At 44.4% G+C, this 19,580-nt stretch overlaps 2 protein-coding genes across 5 annotated transcripts in view; one reads left to right on the top strand and one right to left on the bottom strand.

Annotated features, from left to right (window-relative positions):
* Positions 1–423: 423 nt before the first annotated feature.
* LOC140106064 (uncharacterized) lies at positions 424–19,405 on the bottom strand. Of its 4 annotated transcripts, XM_072130260.1 has the most exons (8): positions 19,254–19,405; positions 14,146–14,214; positions 13,937–14,051; positions 13,696–13,857; positions 10,534–10,645; positions 7,889–7,983; positions 6,859–6,964; positions 424–1,729 (listed from the first exon to the last, which is right to left on the bottom strand). In XM_072130260.1, exons 3-8 carry the CDS (start codon positions 14,012–14,014, stop codon positions 474–476), a joined length of 1,809 nt encoding a protein of 602 aa, XP_071986361.1. In that variant the 5' UTR covers positions 14,015–14,051; positions 14,146–14,214; positions 19,254–19,405; the 3' UTR covers positions 424–473. The 4 variants fall into 4 exon arrangements, with proteins under 4 accessions (XP_071986361.1, XP_071986360.1, XP_071986362.1 ...); XM_072130259.1 differs by lacking the exon at positions 14,146–14,214; XM_072130261.1 differs by lacking the exon at positions 14,146–14,214 and having other exon boundaries at positions 13,937–14,015.
* ZNF692 (zinc finger protein 692) overlaps positions 19,394–19,580 on the top strand; it is a 31,599-nt gene continuing 31,412 nt past the window's right edge. Inside the window, exon 1 of the mRNA XM_072130225.1 lies at positions 19,394–19,549. Coding sequence (XP_071986326.1) covers positions 19,544–19,549 — 6 coding nt within the window. The 5' untranslated portion in view covers positions 19,394–19,543. The remainder of the gene's footprint in view (positions 19,550–19,580) is intronic.

The raw sequence follows: 19,580 nt of genomic DNA, 5'->3' as shown, positions 1-19,580 counted from the left end.
ATATATAAGGCGCACCGGATTATAAGGCGCACCTGATTATAAGGATGAATGACCAGCAGGTGGCAGACCTGTGCACAGTTCAAGGCAGCTGGTGTCTGTAAGTACGGTTCATATACAAGACGCACTGGACTATAAGGCGCACCTTTGATTTCTGAGAAAATCAAAGCATTTTTTGTGCGCCTTATAGTCCGAAAGATACAGTACATCAATCTTCAGCCAGTGCGCTCCTTCCCCGCCCCTTCCCCCTATTATAATGCTCAATTGATACAGTTAGCTGGCTATGTATCCAATTAAAACCGTGTTATACGTGAGGGGCATATGTTTCGCCGGTTCTAATGTTAGGCGTCTTTATGCTTTTTAATCAATAAAATTTTGTTGAAACAAAAAAAAAAAAAAACAAACACACACACACACAAAAGCATCAAAAAGCCAAATAAAATAATTCATTTTTGTTTTTTTTCGGGACGCTACGTTTAAAATAAAACCCGTTTCACAGACTGACCATTAACGTGGCATCGCTTTTTATGCTTGGCCAGAGCTGCTCTATATTTAAAGCAATTCCCACATTGGGGACACGGATGTGGTCTGACTCCTGTGTGCAGTAACTGGTGATGGACAGCATCCGACTTCTGACGGAAACATTTCCCACATTCCGTGCATGAGAATGGCTTCTCCCCCGTGTGAGTTCTTAGGTGGTCTACAAGATTTGCTTTGCGGGTGAAGCACTTCCTACATTGTGAACATGAATACGGCTTCTCCTTTGTGTGACTTTTCCGATGTTTGACCAGGTTGGATTTTTGGCTAAAACACATCTCACATTCTGGACACACAAATGGCTTTTCCCCCGTGTGACGTTTTTGATGTTTCACAAGGTTGGATTTATGGCTAAAACTTTTGTCACATTCAGAACACACAAACGGTTTCTCTCCGGTGTGGATTTTCTGATGTTCCAGAAGCGTTGATCTCCGGGTAAAAGATTTCCCACATTCCAAACATGAGAAGTGCTTCTCCCCCGTGTGAGTTCTCAGGTGCATAAGAAATTGGGATTTATGGTAGAAACTGCTCTCACATTCCGGACATGAGAAGGGATTCGCCCCGGCATGAGTCTTCTGATGTCTAATAACCTCCCATCTATGGATAAAACACATCGCACATTCAGTACATGAATATGGCTTCTCCCCCGTGTGGCTTCTCCGATGTTCATTGAGATTTGACCTCCTGGTAAAACATTTCTCACATTCTGAACATGAATATGGCTTCTCCGCTGTGTGAGTTCTCTGATGTTTAATAAGATTTGACTTGTGATTGAAGCGTTTCCCACATTCTGGGCACGGAAATGGCTTCTCCGCTGGGTGACATTGCTGATGTGTAACAGCCTCGGACTTAGGAATAAAACTTTGATTCCATTCAGAACATGAATGAGGTTTTTCCTTGGTGTGACTTTTCTTATGTTCTTGATGAGTTATTTGGTGCGCAGACACATTGGATTCTGTTTTAAAGGGTTTCCCACGTTCCAGATATGGTAATAGATCGCTCTGTGTGTGGTCTGGACTTTGTTGGCCGATTACTGGTTGGTCAGATGAAGATTTTATACAATTAGTAAAAAGATCCATGTTATGAGGGAGAAACTGTGTAGTCCGAAATTCAGTGCAATGTTCTTCTGTGGTACTGGTAGAAGTGACTTCATCAACAGGGTATAAAGGCACGTCTCCCACAAAGCAGTTATTTGCTGAAAATAGAAGCGGATATTCATAGTTTATACGGTTGAAAAAAGACACTTGTCCATCAAGTTCAACCAAGGAAGGGAAGGGATTGGATGAGGAAGGGATTTAGGGGAAACAATTCTATATAACATAACCATCAATGTTACCTAGGTGTAAAAAGGCATCTAGACCCTTCTTGAAGCTCTCTGCTGTCCCTGCTGTGACCAGCGCCTGAGCTCAGCTATTCCACAGATTGACAGTTCTCATAGTAAAAAAGCCCTGTCGCCTCCGGTGATTAAACCTTGTTTTCTCCAGACGGAGACAGTGCCCCCTCGTCTTTTGATTTGATTTAATCTGAAACAATTTACCACCATATTTTTTGTATGGACCATTCATATATTTATATAAATTAATCATGTCCCTCGTAGTCGTCTCTTTTCCAGACTTAATAAATCTAGTTGTTTTAACCGGTTCGCGACCGCCCGCCGTGTATTCACGGCGGCGGTCGCGTCGCGCTGCATGGAGAGGGCTCACGGGCTGAGCCCTCTCCATAGCCGGTAAGTCTTTGCTGCATATTGCAGCAAAGGCTTACCGGTAACATCCGCGATCGGTGCTAGCACCGATCGCGGGTGTTTTTTACAGCGTGGGCTGCCGGCAAAGCTGCCGGCAGCCTCAAACAGATAGCGGCGCATGGGCGCCGCCATCTTACCTGGGATCGCCGCTCCCCGTGACGTCATCGGGGGGCGGCGATCCGTCTCCATGGTAGCCTCGGGTCTTCGGAAGACCCGAGGCTATTTCATTTTAACCCCTTCATTACAATGTGCTGATAGCACATTGTAATGAATGAGGAAGAAAATCCCCATATACTGCCATACTGTAGTATGGCAGTATATGATAGGATCGATCAGACAACCTAGGGTTAAAGTACCCTAGGGAGTCTGAAAGATAGTATAAATAAAAATAAAAAAAAGTTTAAAAAAAAAAATTATAATAAAAAAACCTAAAATTTCAAATCACCCCCCTTTCCCTAGAACTGACATAAATATAAATAAACAGTAAAAATCATAAACACATCAGGTATCGACGCGTCCGAAAATGCCCGATCTATCAAAATATGATAACAGTTTTTCAATGCGTTTAACCCCGTAACGGAAAATAGCGCCCAAAGTCGAAAATGGCACTTTTTTGCCATTTTGAAAAATCTAAAAAAATCTATAAAAAGGTCTTACAGTCCTAAAAATGATATCATTGAAAATATTATCAAATTTCGCAAAAAATGACACCACACATAGCTCCGTACACCAAAGTATAAAAAAGTTATTAGCGCCAGAAGTTGGCAAAATCAAAAAAAAAATTTTTGTACAGGAGGTTTTAATTTTTGTAAATGTATGAAAACATTATAAAACCTATACAAATTTGGTATCCCCTTAATCGTACCGACCCAAAGAATAAAATAGACATGTCATTTGGGGCGCTCAGTGAAAGACGTAATATCCAAGCCCACAAGAAAATGGCGCAAATGTGTTTTTTCACCATTTTCATTGCATTTGGAATTTTTTTCCCGCTTCCGAGTACATGGCATGGAATATTTAATACCATCATTATGAAGTGCAATTTGTTACGCAGAAAACAAGCCGTCACACAGCTCTTTATGTGTAAAAATAAAAAAGTTATAGATTTTTGAAGGTGGGGAGTGAAAAATGGACATGAAAAAACAGGAAAGGGCCCGGTCCTTAACCGGTTAATCTTTCCTCATAACTGAGACCCTCCATAACCCTTATCATTTTTGTGGCTCTACGTTGATCCCTCTCCAGCTCCAGGGCCTCCTTTTTATGGACCAGAACTGGACATATTAACCCCTTAAGGACGGAGGGTTTTTCGGCTCATTTCTCGCTCTCCAACTTCAAAAATCCATAACTTTTTCATTTTTACGTGTACAGACCTGTGTGAGGGCTTATTTTGTGCGTAACAAATTTTACTTTCCCGTAATGTTATTTATTTTAACATGCCGTGTACTGCGAAGCTGAAAAAAAATTCCAAATGTGGAAAAATTGAAGTTCTTGTGGGCTCAGTTTTTACGACTTTCACTCTTCGCTCCAAATAACACGCCTACTTTATTCTTTGGTTCGGTGCGATCGCGGTGATACCAAATTTATACAGGTTTTATTGTGTTTTAATACAATTTCAAAAATTAAACAAATGTGTACAAAAAAGAAAAAAAAAATTTTGCCATCTTCTGACGCTAATAACTTTTTCATACTTTGGCGCACGGAGATGTGTGAGGGGTCATTTTTTGCGAAATGAGGCGACGTTTTCATTGCTACCATTTTGAGGTCTGTGCGAAATTTTGATCATTTTTTATTTAATTTTTTATGTAAAAAAGGTGTAAAAGTCGCATTTCGGACATTTGGGCGCCATTTCTCGCCTCGGAGGTCACCACCGGCCGTAACCGTTTTTATATTTTGATAGATCGGGCATTTTGGGACGCGGCGATACCTAATATGTTTGTGATTTTTACTGTTTATTATGTTTTATATCCGTTCTAGGGAAAGGGGGGTGATTTGAATTTTTAATATTTTATTAATTTTTTTTTTCTTTTTTTTTTCACTATTTTTTAGACCATCTAGGGTACATTAACCCTAGATGGTCAGATCGCTGCTACCATATACTGCAATACTTATGTATTGCAATATATGGCATTTTTGCAGCACATTCGTTACAATGAGCCACTGGCTCATTGTAACGAATCTGCATAAGCCAGATAGTCTCGGATAGTCAAACGGATAGTCTCGGATAGTCAAACGAAGACCCGCGGCGATCGCAAAAAAGATGGCGGCGCCCGCGCGCCGCCTTCTTTTAAACGCCGCCGGTGACTTTGCCGGCGGCGTTGAAAGGGTTAATTGCTTGCACCGACCGCGGTTATTAGCAGTGGGGGTTTTATGCAATATGCAAAAACCCCCACCTTTGTATGAAGAGGACTCAGCCTGTGAGCCCTCTTCATATATCCCTTATACCTCTGCGCCGTAGAGCTACGGCGCAGAGCGTTAAGGGGTTAAGTAGATTCTTACGAAAACAAAAAACAAGTAGATACTTTTGGAAACATTTAAATCTTCCTATATCCTATCCAAATCCAAGAAAGCCACGTTACACTGTATTGTATTACGGATTGTAAAATGGCGCTACCCTTAGTAAATGTCATCTAATTGCTTCAGGTTTTGTTATAAAACATTAAAACAAAAAAAAATCTGCCACCAAAATCCATCCTGTAAACCAGGACCGTGAACGTGGTATCTTCTTATATCTGTTATGCATGGCCTCCTTCCTTCTACAATCAACTTTTATAATTATGCTAATGAGTAAGAAGGGCTCTGAGGGTGTTACCAGAGCCCCTCCTTGGTGCAGCTTACACTGTGCAAGCAGCACTTCCCACTGTGTAATATTACATCAGGCAGAGGGAGTGCTGAGGGAGAAGGGAAACTGTGTAACAGCCTATGAATCGGCAGCATAGAGCCCTTCAGGCTCATTCATTTTGCAAGGTTTAGTACATTTTAGGAGGAAGGAGGACATGGATAACAAATATAAGAAGATTACAGTCACAGAGCCCGGATCTATGAATAAGTGTCAGTGCTGTGGAGTCGATAACAATTAAAATACTGGAGATCCCCCCTACTTATACTGGAGACCACCAGAGCAGACAAATATTGATACGGAAGACCCCTATAGTAGACAATAATATTGGAGACCCCCACGGTATAGAACTAATAATCATGGAGACCCCAGATCAGATAAAGAAAGGACAGTAGTGAATCCGGTCCTTCCCTGGCTCCTTTTCTCCTCCATGTGGGGCTCTGCTCTGTGTCCTGCAGCAGCATCAGGACCTGGAGCAGGACACGGGAGCAGTACAGTACATACCACTGACAAGTACTTACCACTCCTGGGTCCTCCCTTGCGGGTGCTCTGCTCTGGATTCTGACCTTGATGCATACAACCAGTGCCAGGAGTCAGGACAGAGAGCAGAGCAGCAGGAGAAGACCCGGGAGCTGCACTCACTGCTACATGTCCGCCCACACAAATTAAAGCTTTCATCAGTTATGTTACATCAGTTATGTAAGTGCCAATTGGACTCTGACTATCAGCAGGGTGCGGGCCACAGCTCATAACTTGCCAGGCCGCATGTGGCCTGTTGGCATGGCTTGCGTACCCCTGATCCCCTGTTTAGTTGAAATGAACGTGGCTGCACTTTATGTACATGCTCAGTAGTGAAGCTCCTCTGCTATAGATTATAGGAGGGCGGGATTGGGAAGGAATGCCAGCCCTGGTAAGTGTCCCTGGGTTATCATCCTAGATTTTGATGGTAGATTTCCTTTAACTAGACGCCGACCACCCACTGACTTTAGACTTCAGCTGGTGTGGGGCTCGAGTCTCCTGGACTCCAGAACTGGGCGAGGCACTAGGGAGGAGGAGTTTATTACTTCTCTATAAACCTGACAGTCCCATGATCGCAGGTTTGAATAAGTTAATCTGAGCAAATGGGTCTGATGAGACCCAGTACAGCTCTGATCCAACATCTGCCCACATAGGGGCTTATTACCTCCTTTGACTGAGCCTCTTATAGATGCTCCAGCTACGGGGGTAGACTTGAAAAAAAAAAAAAAAGTGAATTAAAAAAAAATAAATTAAAACCCACTTATTACCACCGCTGTGGCATTAAGCAAGCAATCAAAGCTCAGCTTCTAGCAAGCAATCAAAGCTCAGCTTCTAGCAACCAATCAAAGCTCAGCTTCTAGCAACCAATCACAGCTCAGCTTCTAGCAAGCAATCAAAGCTCAGCTTCTAGCAACCAATCACAGCTCAGCTTCTAGCAACCAATCAAAGCTCAGCTTCTAGCAAGCAACCAAAGCTCAGCTTCTAGCAAGCAACCAAAGCTCAGCTTCTAGCAAGCAACCAAAGCTCAGCTTCTAGCAACCAATCAAAGCTCAGCTTCTAGCAACCAATCAAAGCTCAGCTTCTAGCAACCAATCAAAGCTCAGCTTCTAGCAACCAATCAAAGCTCAGCTTCTAGCAACCAATCACAGCTCATTTTGTAAGATTACTGTAAAGTCTGGCCAAGGAGAATCGGTGATCTTTTTTAACACATACGCGGATTATCCCTCACCTGTCTGGATGTCTTCAGGAATTCCCATTTCTATAGACTTGGTTACGGCCACATATGTCTCCTCTTCTTTTATGACTTCTTGTTTTATATCGGACACTTCTACAACCTAAAATCACCAGACATAGAACAAATACTGTTTATACAGTTTATGAAGTTAAAAAAAAAAAAATCCATTTAAAGGGGTTTTCCCATGAAAACAAGTTACGCCCTATCCACAGGATTGGGCCTAACTTGCTGATCAGTGGGGGTCACAGTGATGAGACCACCACAGATCACGGGAGCGAGCGATTTCCGTCGGACTCCTTGTTGCTCTGTCGGAGTAATGGAGCAGACGGCCGTACATGACCGTTCTGCTCCATTAATCTCTATGGAGCTGACGGAAATTGCTGAGCGCAGCGCTCACTGATCTCCACCAGCTCCATAGAGATTAATGGAGCAGAACGGTCATGCGTAGCCAACTGCTCCATTACTCCATTACAGAGCGACGAGGAGTCCGACGGAGGTATGTGGGACCCCATCGGACCCCTTGTTTTCGTGATCTGTGGGGGTCTCATCACTGAGACCCCCACTGATCCTGTGGAAAGGGCCTAACTTAGGTTCCCTTTAAAGGGGGTTGCCCACGAACATGTCACTACATTTTCATAAATACAGCTAGTGACAGGTTCTCATAAAGTCCTATTAACTATATGTCGCTCTTCTTTTACTTAAACATTGTTTCCCCTCACATCACATGCAGTGCTGTATGGTGAGAAGGAAGCAGGAGGAGGAGCCCAGCAGGACACGCCCCCTCCAATTCACACTAGATCTGGCTGCATGCTAGGTAAGCTGATAAAGTTAATTTTATGGGGATGTGAGGGGAACTATTTTTAGCTAGTTTACAGGGCCCTATGGGAACCTGCGGCAGGATCCCTTTAAAACTAAAAAATATCACATGGCCCCATCAGTTTAAATTTATACAAATTAGACAATATACATATATAATCATAAAGTTGTCATATGTAGCATGTAATGAGGCTGCAGTTCTCTCCACCTGATAATCATGTTGCTTCTGATTTTCTGCTGGATGATCCTGGGAACACGAAGGTCTGGGCCATCTCCCTGGTGGATTTATCCTATTGAATCCATCTATAAAAGACACAAACAGACTGAATCTGTTGCTTATATGTGATGGTCGGGAGTTGTATATGTCTTATATTATGTGTACTATGGACCTCTACAGGGTGCGAGATGCCAGATGCAGTCCCACCAACTTTGGACTTTGTATATAAGATGCAGCTCGTGTACCCCCCCCCCCCCTCACCCTAAAAACTGTAAGCTCTTGTGTCATCCCCTCATCCTCATAGACTGTAAGCTCTTGTGTCACCCCCTCATTCTCATAGACTGTAAGCTCTTGTGTCACCCCCTCATCCTCATAGACTGTAAGCTCTTGTGTCACCCCCTCATCCTCATAGACTGTAAGCTCTTGTGTCACCCCCTCATCCACATAGAGTGTAACCTCTTGTGTCTCCCCTCATCCTCATAGACTGCAAGCTCTTGTGCCCCCCCTCATCCTCATAGACTGTAAGCTATTGTGTCACCCCCTCATCCTCATAGACTGTAAGCTCTTGTGTCACCCCCTCATCCTCATAGACTGTAAGCTCTTGTGTCACCCCCTCATCCTCATAGACTGTAAGCTCTTGTGTCACCCCCTCATCCTCACAGACTGTAAGCTCTTGTGTCCCCCCTCATCCTCACAGACTGTAAGCTCTTGTGTCCCCCCTCATCCTCATAGACTGTAAGCTCTTGTGTCACCCACTCATCCTCATAGACTGTAAGCTCTTGTGTCACCCCCTCATCCTCATAGACTGTAAGCTCTTGTGTCACCCCCTCATCCTCATAGACTGTAAGCTCTTGTGTCACCCCCTCATCCTCATAGAGTGTAAGCTCTTGTGCCCCCCCCTCATCCTCATAGACTGTAAGCTCTTGTGTCACCCCCTCATCCTCATAGACTGTAAGCTCTTGTGTCACCCCCTCATCCTCATAGAGTGTAAGCTCTTGTGTCACCCCCTCATCCTCATAGAGTGTAAGCTCTTGTGCCCCCCCTCATCCTCATAGACTATAAGCTCTTGTGTCACCCCCTCATCCTCATAGACTGTAAGCTCTTGTGTCACCCCCTCATCCTCATAGACTGTAAGCTCTTGTGTCACCCCCTCATCCTCATAGACTGTAAGCTCTTGTGTCAGCCCCTCATCCTCATAGACTGTAAGCTCTTGTGTTACCCCCTCATCCTCATAGACTGTAAGCTCTTGTGTTACCCCCTCATCCTCATAGACTGTAAGCTCTTGTGTCAGCCCCTCATCCTCATAGACTGTAAGCTCTTGTGTCTCCCCCTCATCCTCATAGACTGTAAGCTCTTGTGTCACCCCCTCATCCTCATAGACTGTAAGCTCTTGTGTCAGCCCCTCATCCTCATAGACTGTAAGCTCTTGTGTCAGCCCCTCATCCTCATAGACTGTAAGCTCTTGTGTCAGCCCCTCATCCTCATAGACTGTAAGCTCTTGTGTCACCCCCTCATCCTCATAGACTGTAAGCTCTTGTGTCACCCCCTCATCCTCATAGACTGTAAGCTCTTGTGTCACCCCCTCATCCTCATAGACTGTAAGCTCTTGTGTCACCCCCTCATCCTCATAGACTGTAAGCTCTTGTGTCAGCCCCTCATCCTCTTAGACTGTAAGCTCTTGTGTTACCCCCTCATCCTCATAGACTGTAAGCTCTTGTGTCACCCCCTCATCCTCATAGACTGTAAGCTCTTGTGTCACCCCCTCATCCTCATAGACTGTAAGCTCTTGTGTCACCCCCTCATCCTCATAGACTGTAAGCTCCTGTGAGCTCCTGTACAAATTGCACATGGTAATAGATGAGGAATAATGAGACAGCTTCGGGTCTTTGTGTGACCCAAGGCGGTCATAGTAACAGATCGCCTCTCCCTGATGACGTGACAGGGAGCAACGCTCTAAGCCAACATGGTGGCGCCCAGGGGTTACCGGTGGGTGTTTGCTGCAACATGCAGCAAATGCTCACCAGCTATGAAGAGCCCTCTCCAATCACCCACAGCCAACGTGGGACATAGTAATAAGAAGGCTGAAAATGTAGAACCTTCATCAAGACTTTGGGGGCTTAATTTTCCACAGGTCTAAAGGTACTGCATCATGTGGTTTAATTGTCCTTTAAAAAATTGGCCGATACCAAAAACGGGGGGGGGGGGCTTTGGGGATCGGCTTTCTATAGGTCATCAGCAGCGCATCCCTTTTTGCACATGGTACAAGCTGCAGATAAAGATCTAGCTCCTGCCTGTATGTCCAGTTCTGTAGCTCACAAATCCCACCTCTCACCCTCTACTACCGCCTGTGGTGTGGATCTCCAATGCGTAATGTGCACGCGGCCTTAGACGTCTAACATTGTACCACTGGCACCATTGTAACTAGAAGCTGATGGGCCCCAGTGCAAAGTCTGTGCCGGGCCCCCGACTATAATGTATGGTTTATAGTAATAGTCTTCTCATATGGGAAAGTGACACCATAAGGGCCCCCTAAACCTCTTGGGCCCAGGTGCCACCGCAACCTCTGCACCCCCTCAAGTTACGCCCCTGACTGGTACTATTCTAGATAATAGGACTTATGTTAAAAATGCAAATACCTTGTGATGTGGGAGTCTCCTTAATGTCTTCACACCGATCCTTGCATCCTTCAAAATATTCGCACTCTTGCATGGAGATGGGCACAGCAACATCATGGCTCTTTTGAGGAACCTAACAACACATGCACCAAAAAAAACACTGCCGGTATAAATCACAAACAGACCCTAAAATATTGTTTTCATAAGTAGTACAATAATATATGAATATCAGAACTATTAATCTCTTAGAGGAAACTTACCATGACGGATCTACCTGATAAGGTGCAGGTTCCTTTAGTGTATATTACCCTTTTTCCGGACTATAAGGCGCACAAAAAATCCTTAGATTTTCTCAGAAATCAAAGGTGCGCCTTATAGTCCAGTGCGCTTATATATGAACCGTACTTACAGACAACAGCTGCCTTGAACTGTGCACAGGTCTGCCACCTGCTGGTCATTCATCCTTATAATCCGGTGCGCCTTATAATCCGAAAAAAAACTTAGTTCTATGCCTTTATTAATTAAACAATTAGTGGCCCAGAACTTTATAAAACTACAAACAAATCTAAATGTGAATTTTGTTTAGAGGCTACTCTTTCCTAATACCAATAATGCCAAGACGTCTTCAAGACACAGCTCGGCGTAGCTCCACGCACTTGACTTCGAAGTTGGGGCTCTGCGCATGCACAGTAGCACCTGCATCGGAGGACCAGTATATTCATGAAGAGGGGCGGGATTAGGGGCGGTGACTGCCGCATGAAGCTCAGCAGTCACCACTGGCCTATGAAGTGGGCGGGGCAGTCCGGGGAAGAGGCAGCGGCTCGGACCGCCCTTTCATGAATACACCAGACCGCTTTGAGAGTGGTCCGGTTTTTCCAGTGTACAGCGCTGCAGTGTTTGTTAGCGTTATCCGAGGTTTCCTATGACGCCAACAGTGTAACACTGCTGCGTCTGTTGTAGCTCTGGGATCTGCTTACTTTAGTAACATCTCCTAGTGCCTTTCATATGGGTGACACGTCCTCTTTCAGAAACAAACTGAATTTAGTAGGAGAAATAACATAACCCCAGGGGATTCGCATCGGACCAGTGAACACAATTTTTTGAGCCCCATACCACATACAAACAGCAGACAATTCTTGAGATAAAAACGGTTATTCCGGGCAGTAAACCCTGTAATGGAAAATATTGGTAGCAATGAAAACATCAGCTCGACCCGCAAAAAACAACATCTTACACCGCTCAATCCGCCAAAGCATAAAAAAGTTATTGGCGTCAGAATAGGGTGAAATTAATTTTTTTTTGACAAAAAGATGAAATTTTTTTTAAACATAATAAAACCTATATAAATGCGGAACCCCAGTGAGCATCGCATCCTAAACATTAAAGTACAGGTATCGTTTGGAGCTTACAGAGAAACTAGGGAATACAACTGGTCCCCATGCAGCTCTGTACATGGAAAAACAAATTAAATTGAGGATTTTTGAAGTTGGGGAGTGAAAAATGGAAACACAAATCGAAAAAACATTCCAGGATGTTAGGGGTTAGCCTACGCTACGCAAAATGCCTTTGTCAGCAGTCATTTCAGTACTTTATACAAGTTTATTTCATGTTACCTGGCTCCCTGCCAGCAGCATATAGGAATTTCTTTTTGGGAGGGGGGACAGGAGCAGCCTGCTCCCCCTCCTCTGTCTGCTTAACCCCTTAACTATATGTCACACATTGGCTGCGGGTATTTGGAGGGGGTTCACAGGCTGAGCCCTCTCCTTAACCTGTAAGTGTTTGCTGCATATTGCAGGTAACACCCACGATCAATGCCCATTTTTTACATTATGCCAGTTTCATGTTAAAATCAATCAGACAACCAGGGGTATCTGAAAAATAGTAAAAAAAAATTTCTAATTATTCCACTTTCCCTGGAACTGATATAAATGTTAACCGTAAAAATCATAAACTTGTTAGGTATCACTGCGTCCAATAATAATATAATAACGGTTATTCCTGGCATTCAATTCCTTAAGGGAAAATAGCGCCCCAAATCTAAAATTCCACTTTTTCGCCTTTTTGCAACATATAACAATTTTTAAAAGATGGAGTGATAAAAAGTCGATGCAGTCCTCAAAACCGTAGCATTGAAAACGTTATCTCAAGTCGCTAAAAAAAAGACACCACCCACAGCCCTGTACAGTTATTGGCGCCAGGACATGGCAAAATGAAGATTTTTTTTTTTTTTTTTACAGGAAATTTAAATTTTGACAAATGTATGGAAACATTTTAAAACATACATACATTTGGTATCCCATTGATCGGACTGACCCAAAGAATGAAGTAAACATGTCATTTGGGGAGCATTTCACTTAATTTAAATACATTTGGAATTTTTTCCTGCTTCCCAGTGCATGGCATGGAATATAGCATGCAGTCCCTTTGAAGTGCAATTTGTAATGCAAAAAACAAGTCATCACACAGCTCCTTGCATGGAAAAATTTAAAAAAAATGTATAGATTTTTGATAATTGGGGGATGAAAAATGAAAAAGGACCTGGCCGTTACCATAACAAGAAGTGGGGGGTGGAGGTAGCATGAATGTGGAGGAGAGGAGACTGAGAGAAAGGCTGCAGCTGCCCCCTCCCACTTACCACAGGTAATGTGAAATAAACTTGTATAAAGTACTGAAATAATTCAAAATGCTGACAAAGACATTTTTAAAATCAGCATAGCACCGGCTATTGGGACCTTGCACCAGCTAAAAATATCAGAAAAAAAATAAAAAATATAGATGCTATAGCTCACCCACTCTGCCACATGTAGTGTGTACAGCCATGCAGGACTGATAGAAAAACGCTCGGTCTGATATATATATATATATATAGTTTTAAAAAATAAACAAAAATTTTAATTGAATAGATCCAAAAACATGATAAAAGCAAGTGATATCACTTAGACAAAAAGAGGCAACGTGTATCAGACATTGCTGTATTGCTGGTTCTCTTTAAGAATAATCAGATTTTTTCCCCTGTATCTCCCCCCGCCCCCGCCATGCATTGTAATAGACATATGAATTACCATTGTCATCAATCTGTAAAAGATCTAGATGTGGTCCAGGGAAGTCTGTATTATGTACATTATATATTGTGGTGTGTGGAGGTCGACGGCTTATGGAATACTCTCCCCCGGCATCCCTCACCTCTCCCGTCAGCAGCTCCGTGATCTTGTTGGTGACCTCCAGGATCTCCTGATGGCGGTTCCTCTCATGTATCAGGGAGTGCGGAGGAGACGTCCTAATATGATCCCGGATCCTGCTCCATCCCGCCCCGTCCTCAGGGATCTTCTTTACTACTATGTAGTCCTGTGCATGGAGAGAGACATTGATGTCATGTTATACATTCTCCTCATCTGTACATGACATGAGGTTCAGAAGTTCTCACCTCTCCAGTTATCAGGTAGATGATCTCTAGGGTGAGGTCTAATATCCTCTCCGCCAAATGTTCTCTCTCCTTGTCCATCCTTAATATGCCAGTCAAGAAAAGACCTGGATTACTTCTTGAGTAGGAAAAATATTTGGAATAGAATTATGTACATACGGTAGGAATACATGGTAACTTGTACAATCAGTTCATCGTGTCGGGTTTCCTACTTGCAGTCAAAACGTCCGCCCAATGATCTATGTAGAGGGAGTCTCTTTAGGAAAAGGACAACTTTTAGTCTGAAAGGAAACCCAAGATGGAGAGAAAAAAAAACAGATGGGGAGATCGTCCTGACAAGTTGACAGATGCCATAAATTGAAGCAGGGAAGAGGAAACATTGGGAATGGAGCAGGAATCCATGAAATCAGGAAGCTGGGTCATACACACTTACACCCAGAGTTATCTGGGTCTAGCCTGCAACAACGGGAACACAGTGGGCACTGCCCTCCACTGAGACGGGAACACAGTGGGCACCGCCAAAAATGGAGATGAGAACATAGTGGGCACCGCCCTACTCGGAGACTGGAACACATTGGGCACGGCCCTAAACGGAGACAGGAACACAGTGGGCACCTCCGTACACTGAGACGGGAACACAGTGGGCACAGCCATACACGGAGACATAAACACAGTGGGCACTGCCGTACACAGAGACGGGAACACAATGGATACTGCTGTACAAGGAGACAGGAACACAGTGGGCACCGCCATATACGGAGAAGGAAACACAGTGGGCGTTTTGGATCCAGCAACTTGACACATTGGGGCTCATTTATGAAGGGTCTGCAGACCACACTATCGTCGGAATATCCTACGATCCTACCAATTAACAGAAATTGGGGGGCGGCCCGTCAGATGATCCGACGGATTTGGACTAAGCACAGGATTTAAAGGGGTTTTCCCATTACAGCAAATTAATGTCATTCTTTTTATGATAAAAAGTTATACAATTTTCCAATATACTTTCTGTATCAATTCCTTACGGTTTTATTAGATCTCTGCTTGCTGTCATTCTATAGAAAGCTTTTATGTTTACTTCCAGAGGACAGAAATCTGACCATGGTCACACAGGTGCACAGCTCGTTAGTATCAGAGAGTAATCAGAGCCGTGTGATATACCGGGCCGTGCACCTGTGTGATATACCGAGCCGTGCACCTGAGGAATTGATACAGAAAGTATATTAGAAAATTGTATAACTTTTTATCATAAAAACAATAACAATAATTTGCGGAAAGCCAAGCACTTACATGCACCGGGAAGAAGAAAGTGAACACCGACGGACCTGATCGGGGAGCGACACATGCAGGATATCAGGTGCACAAACTAAGTGGATCATGGCACAGTGCAGGATCGTCACTGAACGCACCTCAGGGATCGCGACTCGGACAAGTAAGTAAATCTGCCCCATTGTCCCCAACAGGGATCACAACAGGGAATACAAGACATCGGGGCTAATTTACTAAGGTTTGCGCTGTGCACGTTCGTTGAACTGTTCGCCTTTATCAGGGATTGCACGGCCTGGACAGGTATTTAACAGGTACCTGCGCTGGGGTTGTGTCGCAGGCGATCCTTTTGGGGTGCTTCCATGCAACAAAAATTAGGGGGTGTGCCATTGGGCAATCTGATTGATTCGGACTGAGCGCGGGATTTCAAATTGCGTCGTAAGCCCAAGCCCAAACATGCAAAACTAAAAAAGATGGTGAACTCTGTCGGACCTGAGCGGGGAAGCGACACATGCAGGATATCGGGTGCACGATCTTAGTGAATCGCGGCAGATGTGCATTATACACGGACAATGCACTTTCGGTGAATTCCTTCGGGAATGTAAGTAAATGTGCCCCATTGAGTTTCCGGTGTTAAAGGGCTATTCTCGCCTGGGCACTCACATTCAGTTTGATAAATCAGCCATATATAAACATTTCTTCAATTAGATGTTATTAAAAAAAATGTTCCTGTGTGAAGATAATTTCTCATAAATGTAGTCATGTTGTCCCTTAGAAACAAGATGGCTTCCTCGGATACGACCACCTCTGCTGGAGGGATTGCACAAAGAAACAAAAGTTTTTTTCTATATGAAATGTCCAGGAGTTACTGCAGGTCCCACAGCCGTCCTGTGGTAATAATTGCTGAAGCCAGGAGGTCAGACAGGACTCAATACCGCATGTCTGGCCACTGCTGTCAGAGTGGGAGGTGGTCGTAACCGAGGAAGCTGATCTCGTTTCTAAGGGACAACATGGCTACATTTATGAGAAATTATCTTCACACAGGAACATTTTTTTTAATAACATCCAATTAAAGAAATGTTTATATATGGCAGATTAGTGAAACTGAATGTGAGTGCCCAGACGAGAATACCCCTTTAAATACTTTATATCTGGGTTCTTTGTATCTTTATATATTGGACACTGGCTGGGTAAACCTTTGACCAACTGACTCCTTCCCCCTTCTTTTTACTCCAGCTCTTCCATATGGTCCCTGCATTATCTCCCTGCCTCCTAGCTTCAGCCGGGACGCGTTTCCCTGGTGACTCACCAGACCGGAAGTACGTAACGGTTGCCATCACTTACGGCCAGTGGTTGGATCAAACACGTATGCCGGGCTGAGCCGCCGATCTCTGACATGCCTACACCATTGTGCAACATCACCGCCTCTCCTTCCCAGGACGCTCGTACACATTGTGGCCAGGGGCTGGCTGCTCTTTTCTCATCTCTGATACCCTTCAGCAATCCAGTAGGTGCACGTCTAATACTTTGTTACCTAGAGTATGTTTCCAGAGTCATGAATTGTTACATTCTGGTACTCCAGTTGCATACCGTATTTTTCGGACTATAAGGCACACCGGATTATAAGGCGCACCATCAACAGATGCCTGCTTAAACGTCTAGGTTCATATATGAGGCGCATCGGATTATAAGGCGCACCTGATTATAAGGATGAATGACCAGCAGGTGGCAGACCTGTGCACAGTACAAGGCAGCTGTTGTGTGTAAGTACGGTTCATACATAAGGTGCACTGGACTGTAAGGCGCACCTTTGATTTCTGAGAAAATCAAAGGATTTTTTGTGCGCCTTATAGTCCGAAAAATACGGTATACTTCTTGTGGCCATAGAAGTATACTAATTAATACTGTTATAAGGCCAAAAAGTCCAACAATAGTGAAACATTGCAGTAAATAACTAGTTTAATTTTTGATACAGGTGTAGGTGAAAAACTAGCAGGAATGATATTATTATCTTTTATGTATAACATATGAGAATTCTGCAAGGTACTAGAGTAAATATAGTGAGGAAATGTATGTTCCTACTGCTATTTCTGGTGAATCTCAGACCGAAATGTCAAAATATTTTTAAATATTATTTTTCAACACATTTGGGAGTGCCGGGTTATTGTAATTTTTTAAAACATTTCATCATCTCCTTCCACAGAGTAGAAGATAAGTATCAGTATAAGGATCACTAGTGGTCTGACACCTGATGGGCTTCCCTATGGTCATTAAAGGGAACCTACCACCACGAATCTACCTATAAAGGTAGATCGGGTGGTAGGTGGATGTATGGGACGTGAGGATAGCCCTTTTTAGAGCTAAGCCTCACGTCCCCGCTAGCATACCATAAACTTTATTGCCCTAATATGTTAATTTAATTAAGCGGCTACCGGGGCGTGGAGTAGCCGGACACGAGGCTACACGGCGCGGCTACTCCACGCCCCAGTAGCTGCTTTCCCCCGCCTACCCTGTGATCTTCGGCGCGCAGCTCCTGGCAGCTCCTGGCAGCTGCGCGCCCTCGTCCGAGAAGCCGGAGTTCTGCGCATGCGCAGTAACTCCGGCCAAGATGCGCGATCTCGGGAACGAGGCCGGAGTTACTGCGCATGCGCAGAACTCCGGCTTCTCGGACGAGGGCGCGCAGCTGCCAGGAGCTGCGCGCCGAAGATCACAGGGTAGGCGGGGGAAAGCAGCTACTGGGGCGTGGAGTAGCCGCGCCGTGTAGCCTCGTGTCCGGCTACTCCACGCCCCGGTAGCCGCTTAATTAAATTAACATATTAGGGCAATAAAGTTTATGGTATGCTAGCGGGGACGTGAGGATTAGCTCTAAAAAGGGCTATCCTCACGTCCCATACATCCACCTACCACCCGATCTACCTTTATAGGTAGATTCGTGGTGGTAGGTGCCCTTTAAAGAGAACCTGTCATCAAGAAGGTCATTTTTACATGATGAGAGGTTCTGACAACAGCCTTTGACATGTTGGCTCTGTTGTGCATCAATAATTCCACTGATTTTTAACCGTTTGATGTGGTGGTGGTGGGGCAGCTCATATGGCACAAGTTGTCAATCCTTCCTCCTCACTCTTTGCCCTCTCCAGCCTCTCCTCTGCTTCCTGAATGTGCCAGACGCATGCAGCAGTAAGTAGCATGGACATCCTGTATATCAACATGGATTATGAGACATTGGGGCTCATTTACTAAGGGTCGCGCTGCGCACTTTCGTTGGACTGTTCGCCTTTATCGGGGATTGCACGGCTTGGACAGATATTTAACAGGTATCTGCGCTGGGGTTGTGTCGCACGCGATCCTTTTGTGGTACTTCCCAATTAGGGGGTGAGCCATAGGGCGATCCGACTAATTCGGACTGAGCGTGGGAATTAACTTTCAAATTGTGTCGCAAGCCCAAGCCCAAACATGCACAACTAAACAAAAATGGTGAACTCTGTGGGACCTGACCAGGGAAGGGACACATTCAGGATATCGGGCGCACAATCTTAGTGAATCGCGCCAGAGTTCTTTATACACAGACAATACATGTGATCAGATACATTATCATCTCCTGAGCCCTATACAGGCAGTCCTCAGGTTACGTACAAGGTTCTGTAGATTTGTTCTTCAGTTGAGTTTGTATGTAAGTTGGAACTGTATATTTTATCATTGTAATCCCAGACAATTTTTTTTGGTCTCTATGACAATTGGATTTTAAAAATGTTGAGTTGTCATAAGAACCAGGATTAGCAATAAAGCTTCATTACAGACGCCTGTGATAACTGTTACAGCTGATTATTGTAGCCTAAGGCTAAACTACAGCAAATTACTAACATCCAGAGGTGCGTATGTAACTAGGGGTCGTCTGTAAGTCGGGTGTTCTTAAGTAGGGGACTGCCTGTATACACACACGGTGCATATAGCGATATATATATACTATTAAATGTATTTCTAACAGTATGACCCCTATAGTAAATACACAATCTCTACACTGGGTTTACTATATAGATACAGTCACTGCACTTACCCTGACGCTAGATGCTAGAATGTAGTTATCATTGGCGGGTGTGATTTCTCTGGTCACGTGACGCTTCAGAGGTCATGTGACCGAGGTGTGCACTTCCCATTGATGATGTCACGGTCATGTGCTCTCTATAGGAGTTGTCAGGCACGAAATATTACTGACGTTACTGAAATAAAGGACCTGTGGTGATGTCATGATCATGTGATCAGCCTACTGTGGGGGAGGAGTCGAACTCCGCTCCATTAGAGCAGCGCCGGGCCGCGGAGTGGTGGACCCCCCCTCTTAAAAGGGCGATGCAGGTGAGGGCTGTGAGGGGTTTCAACGCGCAGC

This window comes from Engystomops pustulosus, chromosome 11, assembly GCF_040894005.1.
Source record: "Engystomops pustulosus chromosome 11, aEngPut4.maternal, whole genome shotgun sequence".
NCBI classification, from domain to species: Eukaryota; Metazoa; Chordata; class Amphibia; order Anura; family Leptodactylidae; genus Engystomops; species Engystomops pustulosus.
This window is presented reverse-complemented; position numbering and strand designations above follow the sequence as displayed.